Source organism: Schistocerca cancellata, chromosome 4, assembly GCF_023864275.1.
Source record: "Schistocerca cancellata isolate TAMUIC-IGC-003103 chromosome 4, iqSchCanc2.1, whole genome shotgun sequence".
NCBI lineage: Eukaryota > Metazoa > Arthropoda > Insecta > Orthoptera > Acrididae > Schistocerca > Schistocerca cancellata.
In genome coordinates this window covers 201,351,947-201,369,725 of record NC_064629.1, presented here as the reverse complement: position 1 = coordinate 201,369,725, position 17,779 = coordinate 201,351,947, and the positions used below count along the sequence as shown (strand labels likewise).

General features: G+C 44.7%; 1 protein-coding gene across 1 annotated transcript in view; it reads right to left on the bottom strand.

Annotated features, from left to right (window-relative positions):
• The window catches only part of LOC126183531 (uncharacterized), a 1,031,760-nt gene that overhangs the window by 440,298 nt on the left and 573,683 nt on the right, over positions 1-17,779 (bottom strand). The window contains exon 8 of the mRNA XM_049925600.1: positions 5,928-6,107. Coding sequence (XP_049781557.1) covers positions 5,928-6,107 — 180 coding nt within the window. The remainder of the gene's footprint in view (positions 1-5,927; positions 6,108-17,779) is intronic.

The following is a 17,779-nucleotide window of genomic DNA, read 5'->3' as shown; positions in this document are numbered from 1 at the left end:
GTCTGCAGCTCGTTGTCTGTGCCAGAATGTTGTCTTCATAGCCAGCGGTTCATGGGAGCGGAGATCAACATCAGAGGTGCCAAATCCGGGCTGTATGGTGGGTGATCAGTCACTTCCCATCGAAAACGCAGCAAGCAGGGCCGTTTCCATTGCTTCTGCAATGTGCGACCGAGAATTGTCATGAAGAAGGAAATTTATGACAGTTAACGTTATATGGGCTGGATGAAAGCAGGCGCAATCTCTCAGCAGGCACTAATATTTGGAGGGAGACAATATTTTCTAGGCATGTTTACGTGCTCTCTGTGCGCTCAGAACTGAAAAGAGTGAGCCGGCCACAGTGGCCGAGCGGTTCTAGGCGCTTTAGTTTGCAACCGCGCGACCGCTTCGGTCGAAGCCTAGTTTGGTGTAAGGAGCGTAAACATTGTACGATTGAACAGTGGAAAAACGTTGTATGGAGTGACGAACCACGGTACACAATGTGGCGATCCGATGGCAGGGTGCGGGTGTGGCGAATGCCCGGTGAACGTCATCTGCCAGCGTGTGTAGCGCCAAAAGTAAAATTCGGAGGCGGTGGTGTTATGGTGTGGTCGTGTTTTCATTGGAGGGGCTTGCACCCCATGCTGTTTAGCGTGGCACTATCACAGCAAGGGCCTAAACTGAAGTTTTAAGCACCTTCTTGCTTCCCACTGTTGCGGCCTGTGGCGGAGTGCTTACACGACAATAACATCCCTGTAATGGACTGTCCTACACATAGTCCTGAATCCTATATAACACCTTTGGGGTTTTTGGAACGCCGACTTCGTGCTAGGCCTCACCGACCAACATCGATACATCTCCTCAGTGCATCACTCGGTGAAGAATGGGCTGCCATTCCCCAAGAAACCTTCCAGCACCTGACTGAACGTATGCCTGCGAGAGTGGAAGCTTTCATCAAGACTAAGGGTGGGCCAACACCATACTGAATTCCAATATTGCCGGTGGAGGGCGCCACGAACTTGTAAGTCATTTTCAGCCAGGTGTCCGAACACTTGTGATCACATAGTGTATCTGTTGAGAGGCCAGAGAGAAGTGTGGCTCCTGATATGGGCGAGCAGCCTTTTCAGCAGTTGCAGGGGGAACAGTCTGGATGATGTACTCACCTGCTCTTGTAACATCGGCCAAAACAGCCTTGCCATGGTGGTACTGAGAAAGAGCAAGAGGAAGATACAGCAGTAATTTTTCTCGAGGATATGCAGTTCTACTGTGTGGTTAAAGATGCCAATTCTCTTGGATAAAATATTCCGGAGGTAAAACTGTCCCCAACTCGTACTTTCGGATGGGGCCTACTCAGGAGGATGTAGTCATCAGGAGAAACATATCTAGCGGTCTGCGGATTGGAGCGTGGAATGTTAGAGCCCTTAATTACACAGGTAGGTTAGAAAATTTAGAAAGGTAAATGGATAGTTGGAAGTTACATATAGTGGGAATTAGTGAAGCTCCGTGGCAGCAGTAACTGGACTTCTGCTCAGGTGAATACAGAGTTATAAATACAAAATCAAATAGGGGTAATGCAGGAGTAGGTTTAATGGTTCAAATGGCTCTAGCACTATGGGACTTAACATCTGAGGTCATCAGTCCCCTAGAACTACTTAAACCTAACTAACCTGAGGACATCACACACATCCATGCCCGAGGCAGGATTCGAACCTGCGACCGTAGCAGCCGAGTGGTTCCGGACTGAAGCTCCTAGAACCGCTCGGCCACCGCGGACGGCTTTAACTGTTGTGGGGGTTCAAAATCGATAACAGAAAAAGGAAGAGAAGAAGAAATGAAAGAGGATGCCGCCTAGTAGAATTTTGCACAGAGCGTAATTTAAGCTTGGCTAACAGTTTAAGAATCATGAAAAAAGGTTGTATGCGTGGAAGAGATCAGGAGACACCGGAAGGTTTGGGATTGAGTGTATGATGGTAAGACAGAGATTTCGGAACCAGATTTTAAATGGTAAGAAATTTCCAGGGGACGCTGACAACAATTTATTGATTACCAACTGTAGATTAAAACTAAAGAAATTGCAGGAAATTAAGGAGATGGGACCTGGATAAGTTGAAAGAACCAGAGGTTGTTCAGAGTTTTAGAGGGAGTATTAGCCAACGATTGTCTAGAGCAGGGGAGATGAAAACTATAGAAGACGGGTAGGTAAGTGGTTAGTGTTTAACGTCCCGTCGACAACGAGGTCATCAGAGACGGAGCGCAAGCTCGGGTTAGGAGAGGATTGGGAAGGAAATGGGCCGTGCCCTTTCAAAGAAACCATCCTGGCATTTGCCTGAAACGATTTAGGGAAATCACGGAAAACCTAAATCAGGACCGTTGGAGACCGTTGGAGACGAATGAGTAGCTTTGAGAGATGAAATAGTAAAAGCAGCACAGGATCAAATAGATAAAAGACAAGGCCTAATGGAAATCCTTGGATAACATAGGGGATACTGAATTTAACTGAGGAAAGGAGAAAATATAAAAATGCAGTAAATGAAGCTGACGAAAGGGAGTACAAACTTCTAAAAACCGAGATTGACGGAAAGTGGAAAACGGCTAATCAGGAATGGCTGGAGAACAAATGTAATGATTTAGAAGCATATTTCACTAGGGGAATGATAGATACCACCTACAGCAAAATTAAAGAGGCTTCTCGAGAAATGAGAAGCAAATGTATCAAAAGCTTAAATCCTAAGCAAAGAAGGGAAAGGTGGTAGGTGGAAGGAGTATATAAGTGAGATGAACTTGAAGACAATGTTACAGATATGGAAGATGTCGTAGGTGAAGGTGAGATGGGAGACATGATACTGCGAGAAGAATTTGACAAAGCGTTGAAAGATCTAAGTCGAAATAAGGCTCCGAGAGTAGACGACATTCCGTCACAAATACTGGTACGGAAGATGTGTGAGATACGCGAAATACCCTCAGACGTCAAGAAGAATGTAATAATTCTAATTCCAAAGAAAGCAGCTGTGAGACATCCACTAACTTGAAAAAGTAACCAGCCTTTAAGCCAGAGTAGTAGGAACCACTCACAAGTCGCAGTGGGGGGAATATTTTCAGAGAAGCTTGAAAAGAGACCGACAGCAAGCAGGGACGAGCACGACGACGTACACAGCCACTATGCTAATGAATGTTCGACTCAACTGAAATGGAGCCGTATTCTCCTTATACACTCCTGGAAACTGAAATAAGAACACCGTGAATTCATTGTCCCAGGAAGGGGAAACTTTATTGACACATTCCTGGGGTCAGATACATCACATGATCACACTGACAGAACCACAGGCACATAGACACATGCAACAGAGCATGCACAATGTCGGCACTAGTACAGTGTATATCCACCTTTCGCAGCAATGCAGGCTGCTATTCTCCCATGGAGACGATCGTAGAGATGCTGGATGTAGTCCTGTGGAACGGCTTGCCATGCCATTTCCACCTGGCGCCTCAGTTGGACCAGCGTTCGTGCTGGACGTGCAGACCGCGTGAGACGACGCTTCATCCAGTCCCAAACATGCTCAATGGGGGACAGATCCGGAGATCTTGCTGGCCAGGGTAGTTGACTTACACCTTCTAGAGCACGTTGAGTGGCACGGGATACATGCGGACGTGCATTGTCCTGTTGGAACAGCAAGTTCCCTTGCCGGTCTAGGAATGGTAGAACGATGGGTTCGATGACGGTTTGGATGTACCGTGCACTATTCAGTGTTCCCTCGACGATCACCAGTGGTGTACGGCCAGTGTAGGAGATCGCTCCCCACACCATGACGCCGGGTGTTGGCCCTGTGTGCCTCGGTCGTATGCAGTCCTGATTGTGGCGCTCACCTGCACGGCGCCAAACACGCATACGACCATCATTGGCACCAAGGCAGAAGCGACTCTCATCGCTGAAGATGATACGTCTCCATTCGTCCCTCCATTCACGCCTGTCGCGACACCACTGGAGGCGGGCTGCACGATGTTGGGGCGTGAGCGGAAGACGGCCTAACGGTGTACGGGACCGTAGCCCAGCTTCATGGAGACGGTTGCGAATGGTCCTCGCCGATACCCCAGGAGCAACAGTGTCCCTAATTTGCTGGGAAATGGCGGTGCGGTCCCCTACGGCACTGCGTAGGATCCTACGGTCTTGGCGTGCATCCGTGCGTCGCTGCGGTCCGGTCCCAGGTCGACGGGCACGTGCACCTTCCGCCGACCACTGGCGACAACATCGATGTACTGTGGAGACCTCACGCCCCACGTTTGAGCAATTCGGCGGTACGTCCACCCGGCCTCCCGCATGCCCACTATACACCCTCGCTCAAAGTCCGTCAACTGCACATACGGTTCACGTCCACGCTGTCGCGGCATGCTACCAGTGTTAAAGACTGCGATGGAGCTCCGTATGCCACGGCCAACTGGCTGACACTGACGGCGGCGGTGCACAAATGCTGCGCAGCTAGCGCCATCCGACGGCCAACACCGCGGTTCCTGGTGTGTCCGCTGTGCCGTGCGTGTGATCATTGCTTGTACAGCCCTCTCGCAGTGTCCGGAGCAAGTATGGTGGGTCTGACACACCGGTGTCAATGTGTTCTTTTTTCCATTTCCAGGAGTGTAGATAATCCATGCGATGGAACATAAAAACTGCAACCACAGATGGAACGATCGAGAAACCGTGTAGTATTGGATGGTTGGCGATTATAGACGTATGAAATAGCAGAAACGGCGCACCATTAGCAAGAGTTAGGCACATTTTATATGCAGAATTAGCTACGAGAAAGCTTTGTGCATAATGGATCAAAATTTGTAGAAAGTTGATCAAAAGCAAACGTGAAAACAAATTTCTCAATGACACTAGGGCAGTTTCAAAAAGAATCAAACCATTCTTCTGAGCTAATTTGACACTCTGGATGAGGCATGTGTCCATCACAACACACCAGGAACAAAACACCACAAAATCAGGGGATGAAATCCGCCGAGCCTGCACCAAAAATTTGATTTCAACTCCTGTTAAAGCATTGTTTAGTGTTCCCAGTGTGCAAAATGGATTATTCATATTGATTACTTCTCAAAGAATAAAAAAAAGCAAATATTATCCAGTATTTTGGACAATCTATATAGGACTAGTGGCATGGATAGCAGGCCATGCACATACCCACATGGGGATTTTGACAGTGGGTAAGCTGAAGGGATTTGTAGTACATTTGCGGAACATCCACATCCATCTGTCAGATTCGCCACTTGCTGACTTCGACATGTTCTTGCATTTAAAGAATTTGTGGCAGGAAAACGTACTGAGTCCAATGAACAAATTATGGCACCCGTAGACGCAATTTATGAAGACTTTCTAAAATCACCCTTCAAAGATTTAATCTTGTCATTATAAAAAATACTGAATGACGTGCACGAACCTGAACGGAGGATAAGTCGAATAATAAGTATGTTTTGATGAATAAAGACGTTTTTCGCTGCCACGCTGCGAAATTTTCATCTTTCAGTTGTATGTAAGCGGAAAAAGTATGTCATACAGGAACGTGGGACTAATTCCTAAGGTTGGCGTTTCTATTACTAGATTGTTTTAACACCTACATATATTATTAGCAAGAATGTAAAAGAAAGTGTTACCGGTCATATGTTCATGGTCGATTTTCTTTTTCAGAATATTTTCCGTATGCACACTGTAGAAGAGATAAGAAACACTACTTCGGTACAAGCAAGCGTTGCATGAGTCCTGTACATTGCAGAGCGTAAGGTGGAACTAATTCTGTCACAAACATGTGTAAACTGAGGCGGTAAACTTATTACTGACACACAATAAAAAATATGTCATTATTTATAAATGCCAGTGTCAGAAAGAATTTGATCGACATTTTGATACTGAAAATGAGCTTGCAAACCAAACTGATAAGTATAATACAATATGTTGAAAACTGTACCTCTTCGCAATTCTGGAAAAGCGTTTGGTGCTCATTCGAACTGAGAAGGTCTTTCCTTTCGCTAAGGGGAAGCAGGAACCTACTAACTCCAAACTGCAGCACGCCGGCGAAGTGCTGCTCTTTGTACATAAGTTGATAAACTGCTTGCCGCCTGGCGTCCTCTTGATTTAGTGGTTCGATCTGGAACAGAAACAGAATTTGTCACTTGCGTTCTGAAAACAAAAGGATCACATAAAAAATTTCAAAGATCAGAATGAGTTCGTTATCTACGGTAGCTAAAGTAGCAACTTAGACGGAACATCTTCTGAGAGAGAAAGTACTTTATGAGAAACAGCAGGGTGAAGAGCAAGACCCGTGAACCACCCTGGTGACACAAAAGTTAGTAGTAATTGTGCAAACAAAGCACTTATTCTCTGTGACTTTTCAAGTATGATTGGTAATTATGGTGGAAGAATGAAAGCTTCCACCCAGTCGGACCCAGAAAATTTGCTGCGTCAATGACTGTATCCCACAAGAGTTGAAAACTACAGTACGTGTACTGCACTTGGCATTTATTTTTGAATTTCAAGGCAGGATTAAATTTTTGAGAATATCCGGATTCGATTTGTATTTTCATGCTCAAATATACAAGACTGAGGGGCTGGTCCTATACGCGAATAAAATTTCTGTTGGTGGCTGCAGTGTACGTAATTTTGTACCTTGAAGTCACATTCTGATTCATTTATTTCATATATCAGGACACTTTTGATTGGTCTGTGAATATATTCCCAGACTGCCCTCCTGCTACAACTTCGTCATCAAAGGAAAGATCGTGTATGTTATTTGTATGAAAATGATATTAAATCTGTCATGTATTTTTACATTTTATTTGTTAATATATTGTTTATTGTAGGCGAACTGAGGGGCACAGCCAAGAATTTGCGTAGCCAGATACGAGAAACTACACTCACCTCAATCACTATAACACATGGAAGGCAGTAAATTCTGCTCGATGTAATAAATGCGGCTCACGATTCGATCCGGATGTTGCACACCAAGTCCCAAGATATATCGCTCTGTACGTTGTGCTACACGAGAAAATTATTCTGTTCACTATGGTCGGTGTTTGTAATTTCTGGTAATGCTTTCAGTACCTGTAGTTTCTGATTTCCAAAAAAGCACTTTTCAGTTTCCTAAATAAAATAAAATCTAGAACATAAAGCTTCACGCTACTATTCCCCATGCTTCATGTCATTCTCTGACGTGCTCTAATGACTTTAATCTCAGAGACAGTATAAAAAATGCAATATCTTTCGTTTGGACTTCGTATCACGGTATAGGAGGGACTAGAATCAGAAAGACGGTCTTGTTTAATCAAGGAGCATCTTTGTTTCCTTACCTTTTTCCATGCAAATAGTAAGCTGTCGCACACGGAAGTCTATTTTGTCTTGGTAGCTTCAATTGTGTAACGTAATATGTCATATGCGAACGGAACGATTTGAAGTGGAATGATCATATAAAATTAATTGTCGGTAAGGCGGGTGCCAGGTTGAGATTCATTGGGAGAGTCCTTAGAAAATGTAGTCCATAAACAAAGGAGGTGGCTTACGAAACATTCGTTCAACCTATACTTGAGTATTGCTCATCAGTGTGGGATCCTTACCAGGTCGGGTTGACAGTGGAGATAGAGAAGATCCAAAGAAGAGCAGCGCGTTTCGTCACAGTGTTATTTGGTAAGCGTGATGGCGTTACGGCGATGTTCAGCAAACTCATGTGGCAGACTCTGCAAGAGGGGCGCTCTGCATCGCGGTGTAGCTTGCTGTCCAGGTTTCGAGAGGGTGCATTTCTGGATGAGGTATCGAATATATTGCTTCCCCCTACTTATACCTCCCGAGGAGATCACGAATGTAAAATTAGAGAGATTCGAGCGCGCACGGATGCTTTCCGGCAGTCGTTCTTCCCGCAAACCTTACGCGACTGGAACAGGAAAGGGAGGAAATGACAGTGGCACGTAAAGTGCCCTCCGTCACACACCGTTGGGTGGCTTGCGGAGTATAAATGTAGATGTAGATGAAAACGTGGTGGAATAAAATGTTATTCCAGCGTAATATTGTAGGGTAGAAATTCCAAAAGGTATTATTATTCAGAGATGATATCTTTGTCAACCATGATAGTGCTTTGTACTGCTGCAGTAGCCATGCCTGCAGTGATGGAAAGCCATACGCTACGCTCGTCTCGTATTACCAAAAACGATTCTGTGTGTGCTTGTAGGCTGTAGATGTGCAGTTGTACACAACGAAAATGGTTCTTATGAGCTTATTTCGTTGTTATAAGGTGCGAGTTGTTTATGTTAATAAAAAACAGATATTCATTGCCGATCATTAGCTACCGATCTCAGAGTGTTTAGTTTAGGATCTTCTAAAAATATATAAAATCTTACTATAAAATTTGGTGACACGTTTTATAAATGCGCTCATTTGCATTATTATTAAATTTGTCTCTGTAGGAATACACTAGTAAACAACAACGCCAAATTAAAAATCAAGCACGTGCCTGAAGCGGTGACTCCCGCTATTCGTACCACCATCATTTAGTAATGTGTCCATAGGTAACTTTCATGTTGATTGCTATAGTGCATGACGTATCAACTAACGTAAGTTCACACACCTATAGAATTACATATTTTGACGATTACGTGATGGCCATATGAGAACTTGGCTCACGCTACGTGCTCAGGCAGCTATCACAGTTGAAGAGTCAGTAACACAGTAACGAGCCTTTTGAAGCTTATGCACTTTAATGACGGTGAGTATTGTTACTGCCACACAACGCTAAGGGGGTACCTTATGACACGCCGGAGTTGAAGGGGTACTCACGACATACAGGGTGACTCAGCTGCCCCTATCGCTGTCGTTTTATGCAACTCACAATTTAAAGCTGGCCTTCATAAACGACGCGCCAGATTTTCATATTCTCTCGCTCACTAACCGAAAACGATTTGTCCTAAAGAAAAAATGAGCAAGACTGTTTTGTAGGAAATTTCGTTAGTTAAATTTTGTACCGGGATATGTTTTCGCTAGAGGCCACAACATCCGAATTATTCGAGAAAAACGTACAAAAGTGACCTACAAATGTACCTCCATCTCACACTCATCCCCGAGCAGTCAGGATTTCTATTATGCTGTTGATGGCACTCCCTCCTCCCACTGTACCAAAATTTCCGACTACACTAACTATTCCCGATATTCAACCTATATTGGTATCTATTTATTGGGCTAATAGGCCACCCGCAAACTCGACTTCTCCATTAACATTATTAATTTAAACGTGCCCGCGAGGGTAATGAACGAAAAACGACTTTCGTGAAAGCTACGCTAAAACTACACTACTGGTCATTAAAATTGCTACACCACGAAGATGATGTGCTACAGACGCGAAAAATAACCGACAGAAAGAAGATGATGTGATATGCAAATGATTAGCTTTTCAGAGCATTCACACCTACAATGTGCTGACATGAGGAAAGTTTCCAACCGATTTCTCATGCACAAACACCAGCTGACCGGCGTTGCCTAGTGAAACGTTGTTGTGATGCCTCGTGTAAGGAGGAGAAATGCGTACCATCACGTTTCCGACTTTGATAAAGGTCGGATAGTAGCCTATCGCGATTGCGGTTTATCGTATTGCGACATTGCTGCTCTTGTTGGTCGAGATCCAATGACTGTTATGAGAATATGGACTCGGTGGGTTCAGGAGGGTAATATGGAACGCCGTGCCGGATCCCAACAGCCTCGTATCACTAGCAGTCGAGATGACAGGCATCTTATCCGCATAGCTGTAACGGATCGTGCAGCCACGTCTCGATCCCTGAGTCAACAGATGGAGACGTTTGCAAGACAACAATTATCTACACGAACAGTTCGACGACGTTTGCAGCAGCATGGACTATCAGCTCGGAGACGATGGCTGCGGTTACCCTTGATGCCGCATCACATACAGGAGCGCCTGCGATGGTGTACTCAACGACGAACCTGGGTGCACGAATGGCAAAACGTCATTTTTTCGGATGAATCCAGGTTCTGTTTACAGCATCATGATGGTCGCATTCGTGTTTGGCGACATCGCGGTGAACGCACATTGGAAGCATGTATTCGTCATCGCCATACTGGCGTATACACGGCGTGATAGTATTGGGTGCCATTGATTACACGTCTTGTTCGCATTGACGGCACTTTGAACAGATAACGTTACATTTCAGATGTGTTACGACCCGTGGCTCTACCCTTCATTCGATCCCTGCGAAACCCTACATTTCAGCAGGATAATGCACGACCGCACGTTGCAGGTCCTATACAGGCCTTTCTGGATACAGAAAATGTTCGACTGCTGCCCTTGCCAGTGCATTCTCCAGATCTCTCACCAATTGAAAATGTCTTGTCAATGGTGGCCGAGCAACTGGCTCGTCACAATACGCCAGTCACTACTCTTGGTGAACTGTGGTATCGTGTTGAAGCTGCATCGGCAGCTGTACGTGTACACGCCATCCAAGCTCTGTTTGACTGTTGGTTGTTCTGGGCACTGATTTCTCAGGATATATGCACCCAAATTGCGTGGAAACGTAATCACATGTAAGTTCTAGTATAATATATTTGTCCAATGAATACCCCTTTATCATCTGCATTTATTCATGGTTATTCTTTATTGGCTCACAAATGCGTTTTAGCTGGGTAGCGCATCATCACGTCATTTGGAAGTAAAGAAAACTCTGCAACCTAGAACTGTCTTTTAATATTAATCGTACTATAAACATTCTGTACCACCCCGATACAATGGTTTGGAATAAACGTAATTACACTACTGGCCATTAAAATTGCTACACCATAAAGAAATGCAGATGATAAACGGGTATTCATTGGACAAATATATTATACTAGAACTGACATGTGATTACGTTTCCACGCAATTTGGGTGCATATATCCTGAGAAATCAGTGCCCAGAACAACCAACAGTCAAACAGAGCTTGGATGGCGTGTACAGGTACAGCTGCCCATGCAGCTTCAGCACGATACCACAGTTCACCAAGAGTAGTGAGCGCCGTATTGTGACGAGCCAGTTGCTCGGCCACCATTGACAAGACGTTTTCAATTGGTGAGAGGTCTGGAGAATGTGCTGGCCAGGGCAGCATTCGAACATTTTCTGTATCCAAAAAGGCCCCTACAGAATCTGCAACATGCGGTCGTGCATTATCCTGCTGAAATGTAGGGCTCCGCGATTGAATGAAGGGTAGAGCCACGGGTCGTAACACATCTGAAATGTAACGTCCACTGTTCAAAGTGCCGTCAATGCGAACAAGAGGTGACCTAGACGTGTAATCAATGGCACCCCATACCATCACGCCGTGTATACGCCAGTATGGCGATGACGAGTACACGCTTCCAATGTGCGTTCACCGCGATGTCGCCAAACACGGATGCGACCATCATGATGCTGTAAACAGAACCTGGATTCATCCGAAAAAATGACATTTTGCCAGGTTCGTCGTTGAGTACACTATCGCAGGCGCTCCTGTCTGTGATGCAGCGTCAAGGGTAACCGCGGCCATGGTCTCCGAGCTGATAGTCCATGCTGCTGCAAACGTCGTCGAACTGTTCGTGCAGATGGTTGTTGTCTTGCAAACGTCCCCATATGTTGACTCATGGATCGAGACGTGGCTGCACGATCCGTTACAGCCATGCGGATAAGATGCCTGTCATCTCCACTGCTCGTGATACGAGGCCGTTGGGATCCAGCACGGCGTTCCGTATTACCCTCCTGAACCCACCGATTCCATATTCTGCTAACAGTCATTGGATCTCGACCAACGCGAGCAGCAATGTCGCAATACGATAAATCCGCAACCGCGACCTTTATCAGAGTCGGAAACGTGATAGTACGCATTTCTCCTCCTTACACGAGGCATCACAACAACGTTTCACCAGGCAACGCCGGTCAACTGCTGTTTGTGTATGTGAAATCGTTTGGAAACTTTCCTCATGTCAGCACGTTGTAGGTGTCGCCACCGGCGCCAACCTTGTGTGAATGCTCTGGAAAGCTAATCATTTTCATGTCACAGCATCTTCTTCCTGTCGGTTAAATTTCGCGTCTGTAGCACGTCAGTCATCTTAATGGTGTAGCAATTTTTATGGCCAGTAGTGCATACACTGAAATCCTCGACCACAGTACCAAAACACGTCCCTTGAGAAGCCAGAACAAAGTCCCACAGTCTACTGATATAGTGGAGCATCGTGCGGTAAATTCATTAGCTGTATTTGCGGGAAACTACGCAGCAAAAATGGATGTTGGGTTGGTGGAAGCGTACGACAAAAATGCACCTCCATATGGCACAGTGTCCAAGTGGTGCAACCACTTCCAGTGTAGTCAAATGAATCTGTATGACGAAGGACGTAGTAGACTTTGTCTCTGTAAGATACCGGAAATCACAGGAGAAGTGGAGGCTTTTGTGCTCCAAGACCGGTGTATTACAGTCGAGGCGTAGCCGAAAAGTGAATATTAGTGACAGATTATGTTACAACATCCTGTACGACAGTTAGAATGTCAGAATGTCTCATTCCGTTGATATCAGTGACTGCTCAGACTCATTCACAAAAGCCCTTCGTATCGAAGCAGCAGCAGTGGACATTTTGCAACTGCGTCGTGCCAAACTAGATAACTTCTTTAACCACCTAATCACCATGGTTAAGTCCTGGGTGTGTCACAATGATCCGGAGGTAAAGGGGCATAGCAAACAGTGGAAACATGTGGATTCACCACCGCCAAATAAGGCGAAGACTCATCCGTCGTCGGGCAAGGTGCAGAGTGTTTTCTGGGGTTACTATGCGTACGGTGCTTACAGATTAAGCCAGTAATAGCAAACTGTTACAGCAGCACACAATCGAAACCTCCTGACGAGTATACGAGAGTCTGTGAAGACGAAACGTTGCGAGAAGCTCCCCAAAGGGTTGTTTTTGCTCCCCGACGACTCCGCTTCACATTCTGTACAGGTCACAGTCAAACACGCAGATTTTATAGGTTATCAAATTTTGTCTCAGGTCCCGTATTCCCCTGCCATGACACCCAATAACTTTGTAGGCCCCCATGGTTTTTGTAAGATATAGTGAGTGTGTGTGTGGCTGCATAATGTTTCCGTAATGGAATTCTCACATCTACAAATGATTAAAACGAAGGCGATTAGCCGTCTTGGATGTTTTAATGAACTGTGGTAGCTTGATCGCTCAATATCACCTGATTTTCTCTCACTAACATATATTTATGAAATTACTCAGTTAAGAGGACAAGTGATGTCACAGTTGGTCTTAAAGTACAGGAAATGTAATGAAAATTTGTGCCACATCGGGACTCGAACCCGGATTTCCCGCTTTCCGATAGCGGTCGTCACAACCGCTTCGGCTACCCGTGCACGGCTAACGGCTGCACCCAAACTTCCATATGTCGTCGTCTATATGTTACAACATGCACTCGTAACGTACGTATATTCCTGTCCAGGAAGGACGTACAACGTGAAATTGTACTTCGTAATAACACATGCACTTCGTAATAGTAAAGTGCCGGTAATAATGTTTATTGATAGACTGAGTTGTACGTCGGCAACTTCATTTTCTTATTCGGTTGTTCAGTCCGGCCACATTAGGGCTTTCAAGTCGACTGTCTGAAAAGACATCTTTCACAGCGCTGCGTGAAGGCAACAGGTGGTTGTATTTCAACGATTTGTAATATAACAGCAATATTCCCTATTCTGCTATCAGTACAATGCTAAAATAACTTAAAATGAGAAGGAATGAAGAATAAACAGTGGAATGGAGATAAGGGAGAAGCCCCTTCGATGTCGTGGTCGAGGATGGGGAACATCATGCAGTACTAGTTGGAGGCTATTTAACCTACCAACTATAGTCTGGGATGTCTATGGATTCGTTGTGGGAGGCACAGACAGGCAGCCATGCGAAATATTTTTGAACATGTTTTCCGAAAACTATCTTGAGCAGCTAGCTCGGCAGCCCACATGCAATGGAAATTTCTTAGACGTGGTAACTACAAATAGGACGGATCTTATCGACAATGTCAGCATAGAAACGGAGATTAATGATGTCATTATAGCAACTATAGTTAAGAAATTTAATAAATCAGTCAAGAAGTGCAGTAGAGTCTTTCTGCTACATAGTGGAGATAAGTAGTTGTTAACATCTCACTTAAAGGATGAATTCACGTCACTTAGTTCCAATAAGATGGAGGTAGAGGGGTTACGGGCAAATTTAAAGCAGATTCTAAATCTTGGTCTAGAGAGTTATGTGCCTAGAAAGTGGATTAAGGATGGAAAAGACCCACCATGGTTTAATAGTGAAATTCGGAAGATGCTGAGGAAGCAGAGGCTGTTGAATTCTCAGTTCAAAAGAGAACGCACAAATGACGACAAGGAAAGATTCGTCCGTCTGTGAAAAGGTCTGTGTGCGAAGCATAGAACAACTACCACCGTCATACCTTAGCAAAAGACCTGTCAGAGAACTCTAGAAAATTCTGGTCCTATGTAAAATTGCTAATCGCGTCTGAGGCTCCCATTCGGTCCCCTGTTAACCAGGGTGGTGTGGCAGTTGAACACAGCAAAACGAAAGCCGAAATTTTTAAATTTCACGCAGGAGAATCGTACAAACATGCCGTCATTTGACCATCGGCAGATTTTCGTATGGACGACATACTAATAAGTATCCCTGGTGTAGAGAAACAGCTGAAAGATACGAACGCAAGTTCCCAGAACATTTTACGTGGATTGTCTAAGCCTTATGAGACAGATGGCTGAAACGGCTGTTCTCTGGCCGGTGGTATCGCTAGCTGTCTCTCTGCTGCGTGCTGGGCTCTTCTTCAAGTGGCTCCTAAACACCTTCAGAAACGAATCCGTATTAGAAGCAAGTAAGTACATTCTTTTTTGTTTGTTTGTTTGTTCTATTACTTCTTTTCATTTGATATTCTTTCTGTGACATGTTCTTGAGCACTGTTCGAGTGTTTGGGATCTGTCAGGTTGAAGGAGGACATCGAAGCAGTTCAGAGACTGGTAATACAAACTCTGAACCGAATAGCAACAACACATATTGCAGGAAGCATTCGCAAGTTGAGAGCTGCGCAGGCCACAAGGAACGCAACTAAATGTGGAAAAATGTAAGTTAGTGCGGATGAGTAGAAAAAACAAACCTGTATTGTTCGGATACAGCATTAGTAGTGTACTGTTTGACACAGTCACGTCGTTTGAACATTTGGGCGTAACGCTGGAAAGCGATATGAAATGGAACGAGCATGTGAGGATTGAAGCAGGAAAGGCGAATAGTCGACTTCGGTTTACTGGGAGAATTTTAAGGAAGTGAGGTTCACCTGTAAAGGCGACCGCGCATAGGAATCTGTTTAATAATTAATTTTTATTATATACACTTACTGTTGAATTCCATTCTATAAACTTTTATCTTTATTATTACATTATTGTAGTTAAGCATTTAAAAAATACTGCTGTGTAGAGAATTTTCAATGTATTGAATGCATAATACACACTGCCATAGACGCACAGGAGGCCAGGTTTTCAGAATGCAGTAAATAATTTCTGGGATGGCTCCTTCGAAAAAGACATGGACGATATCTGCAACTATGTAGACACTTCGCAAGCCACAGAACGGTGCGTGCTGGAGGGTACACCGTTCCACCATTAGCCATTTCCTTTCCCGTTCAACTCGCAAACAGAGGGAGGGGAAAACGACTATCTATATGCCTCAGTATGAGCCCTAAGTTCTTGATCTTCTCTTCGTGGCCCTTACACGCTCTGTGTTGGCGGCAGTCAGCTACCGGTAACAAATCTAGCAGCAAAGGTCTTGTTTCAAACTTTGCCAGTATTGCTGCGTTTGTGAGCTGCCTAGGCTTTGATAAGTACACTACTGGCCATTAAAATTACTACAGCAAGAAGAAATGCAGATGATAAAGAGGTATTCATTGGACAAATATATTATACTAGAACTGACATGTGATTACATTTTCACGCAATTTGGGTGCATAGATCCTGAGAAATGAGTACCCAGAACAACCACCTCTGGCCGTAATAACGGCCTTGATACCCTTGGGCATTGAGTCAAATAGAGTTTGGATGTCGTGTACAGGTACGGCCGCCCATGCAGCTTCAACACGATACCACAGTTCATCAAGAGTAGTGACTGGCGTATTGTGACGAGCCAGTTGCTCGGCCACCATTGACCAGGCGTTTTCAATTGGTGAGAGATCTGGAGAATGTGCTGGCAAGGGCAGCAGTCGAACATTTTCTGTATCCAGAAAGGTCCGTACTGGACCTGCAACATGCGGTCGTGCATTATCCTGCTGAAATGTAAGGTTTCGCAGGGATCGAATGAAGGGTAGAGCCACGGGTCGGAACACATCTGAAATGTAACGTCCTCTGTTCAAAGTGCCGTCAATGTGAACAAGAGGTGACCGAGACGTGTAACCAATGGCACCCCATACCATCACGCCGGGTGATACGCCAGTATGGCGATGACGAATACACGCTTCCAATGTGCGTTCACCGCGATGTCGCCAAACACGGATGCGACCATCATGATGCTGTAAACAGAACCTGGATTCATCCGAAAAAATGACGTTTTGCCAGGTTCGTAGTTGAGTACACCATCGCAGGCGCTCCTGTCTGTGGTGCAGCGTGAAGGGTAACCGCAGCCATGGTCTCCGAGCTGACAGTACATGCTGCTGCAAACGTCGTCGAACTGTTCGTGCAGATGGTTGTTGTCTTGCAAACGTCCCCATCCACGATCGTGACGTGGCTGCACGATCCGTTACAGCCATGCGGATAAGATACCTGTCATCTCTACTGCTAGTGATACAAGGCCGTTGAGATCTAGCACGGCGTTCCGTATTACCCTCCTGAACCCACCGATTCCATATTCTGCTAACAGTCATTGGATCTCGACCAACGGAAGCAGCTATGTCGCGATACGATAAACCGCAATCGCGATAGGCTACAGTCCGACCTTTATCAAAGTCGGAAACGTGATGGTACGCATTTCTCCTCCTTACTCGAGGCATCACAACAACGTTTCACCAGGCAACGCCGGTCAACTGCTGTTTGTGTATGAGAAATCGGTTGGAAACTTTCCTCATGTCAGCACGTTGTAGGTGTCGCCACCGGCGCCATCCTTGTGTGAATGCTCTGGAAAGCTAATCATTTGCATATAACAGCATCTTCTTCCTGTCGGTTAAATTTCGCGCCTGTAGCGGGTCATCTTCGTGGTGTAGAAATTTTAATGGCCATTAGTGTAGTTTGGCCAAGAAATTATCAGTCTTACAAACAGCTTTCAGGTGCCTTTGCTTTCAAATATTAATTCCGAAGTCAGTTTTTAATTACTATCACAAGATAATTGGGATTCATGATTGTACTTCATGCTCAGTGATTTTAATTGGTTGAGAAAAGATATTGTATTTGTCAACACTTGGTGTCTGAATCCAATTAATTTGAGTCAAAAAATTCACGTCCATTTTAAAGATTATTTCGATTCGAACTATCCTACAACTGCTTTGATGATGAGAACCTCTCTTAATTTGAAACAAATATCATCAGGTAGTTTTACACCTCTGAATTGTGTACTCACAGTGTCGGCGTTCCGGAGGTAAAGAGGTGCCACTACCTGGAACATTATTGATTATCTAAGGGAAGATAACTTTAATTTCCGGTTTATATCAATATTTATATTAACTTTTCTTACTGATAAATTGAAATTCTTTTGCTTCTGGATGTAGCAAAGAGATTGTTCTACTTTTTCAGTATCATTGTGTGGAGTGATAA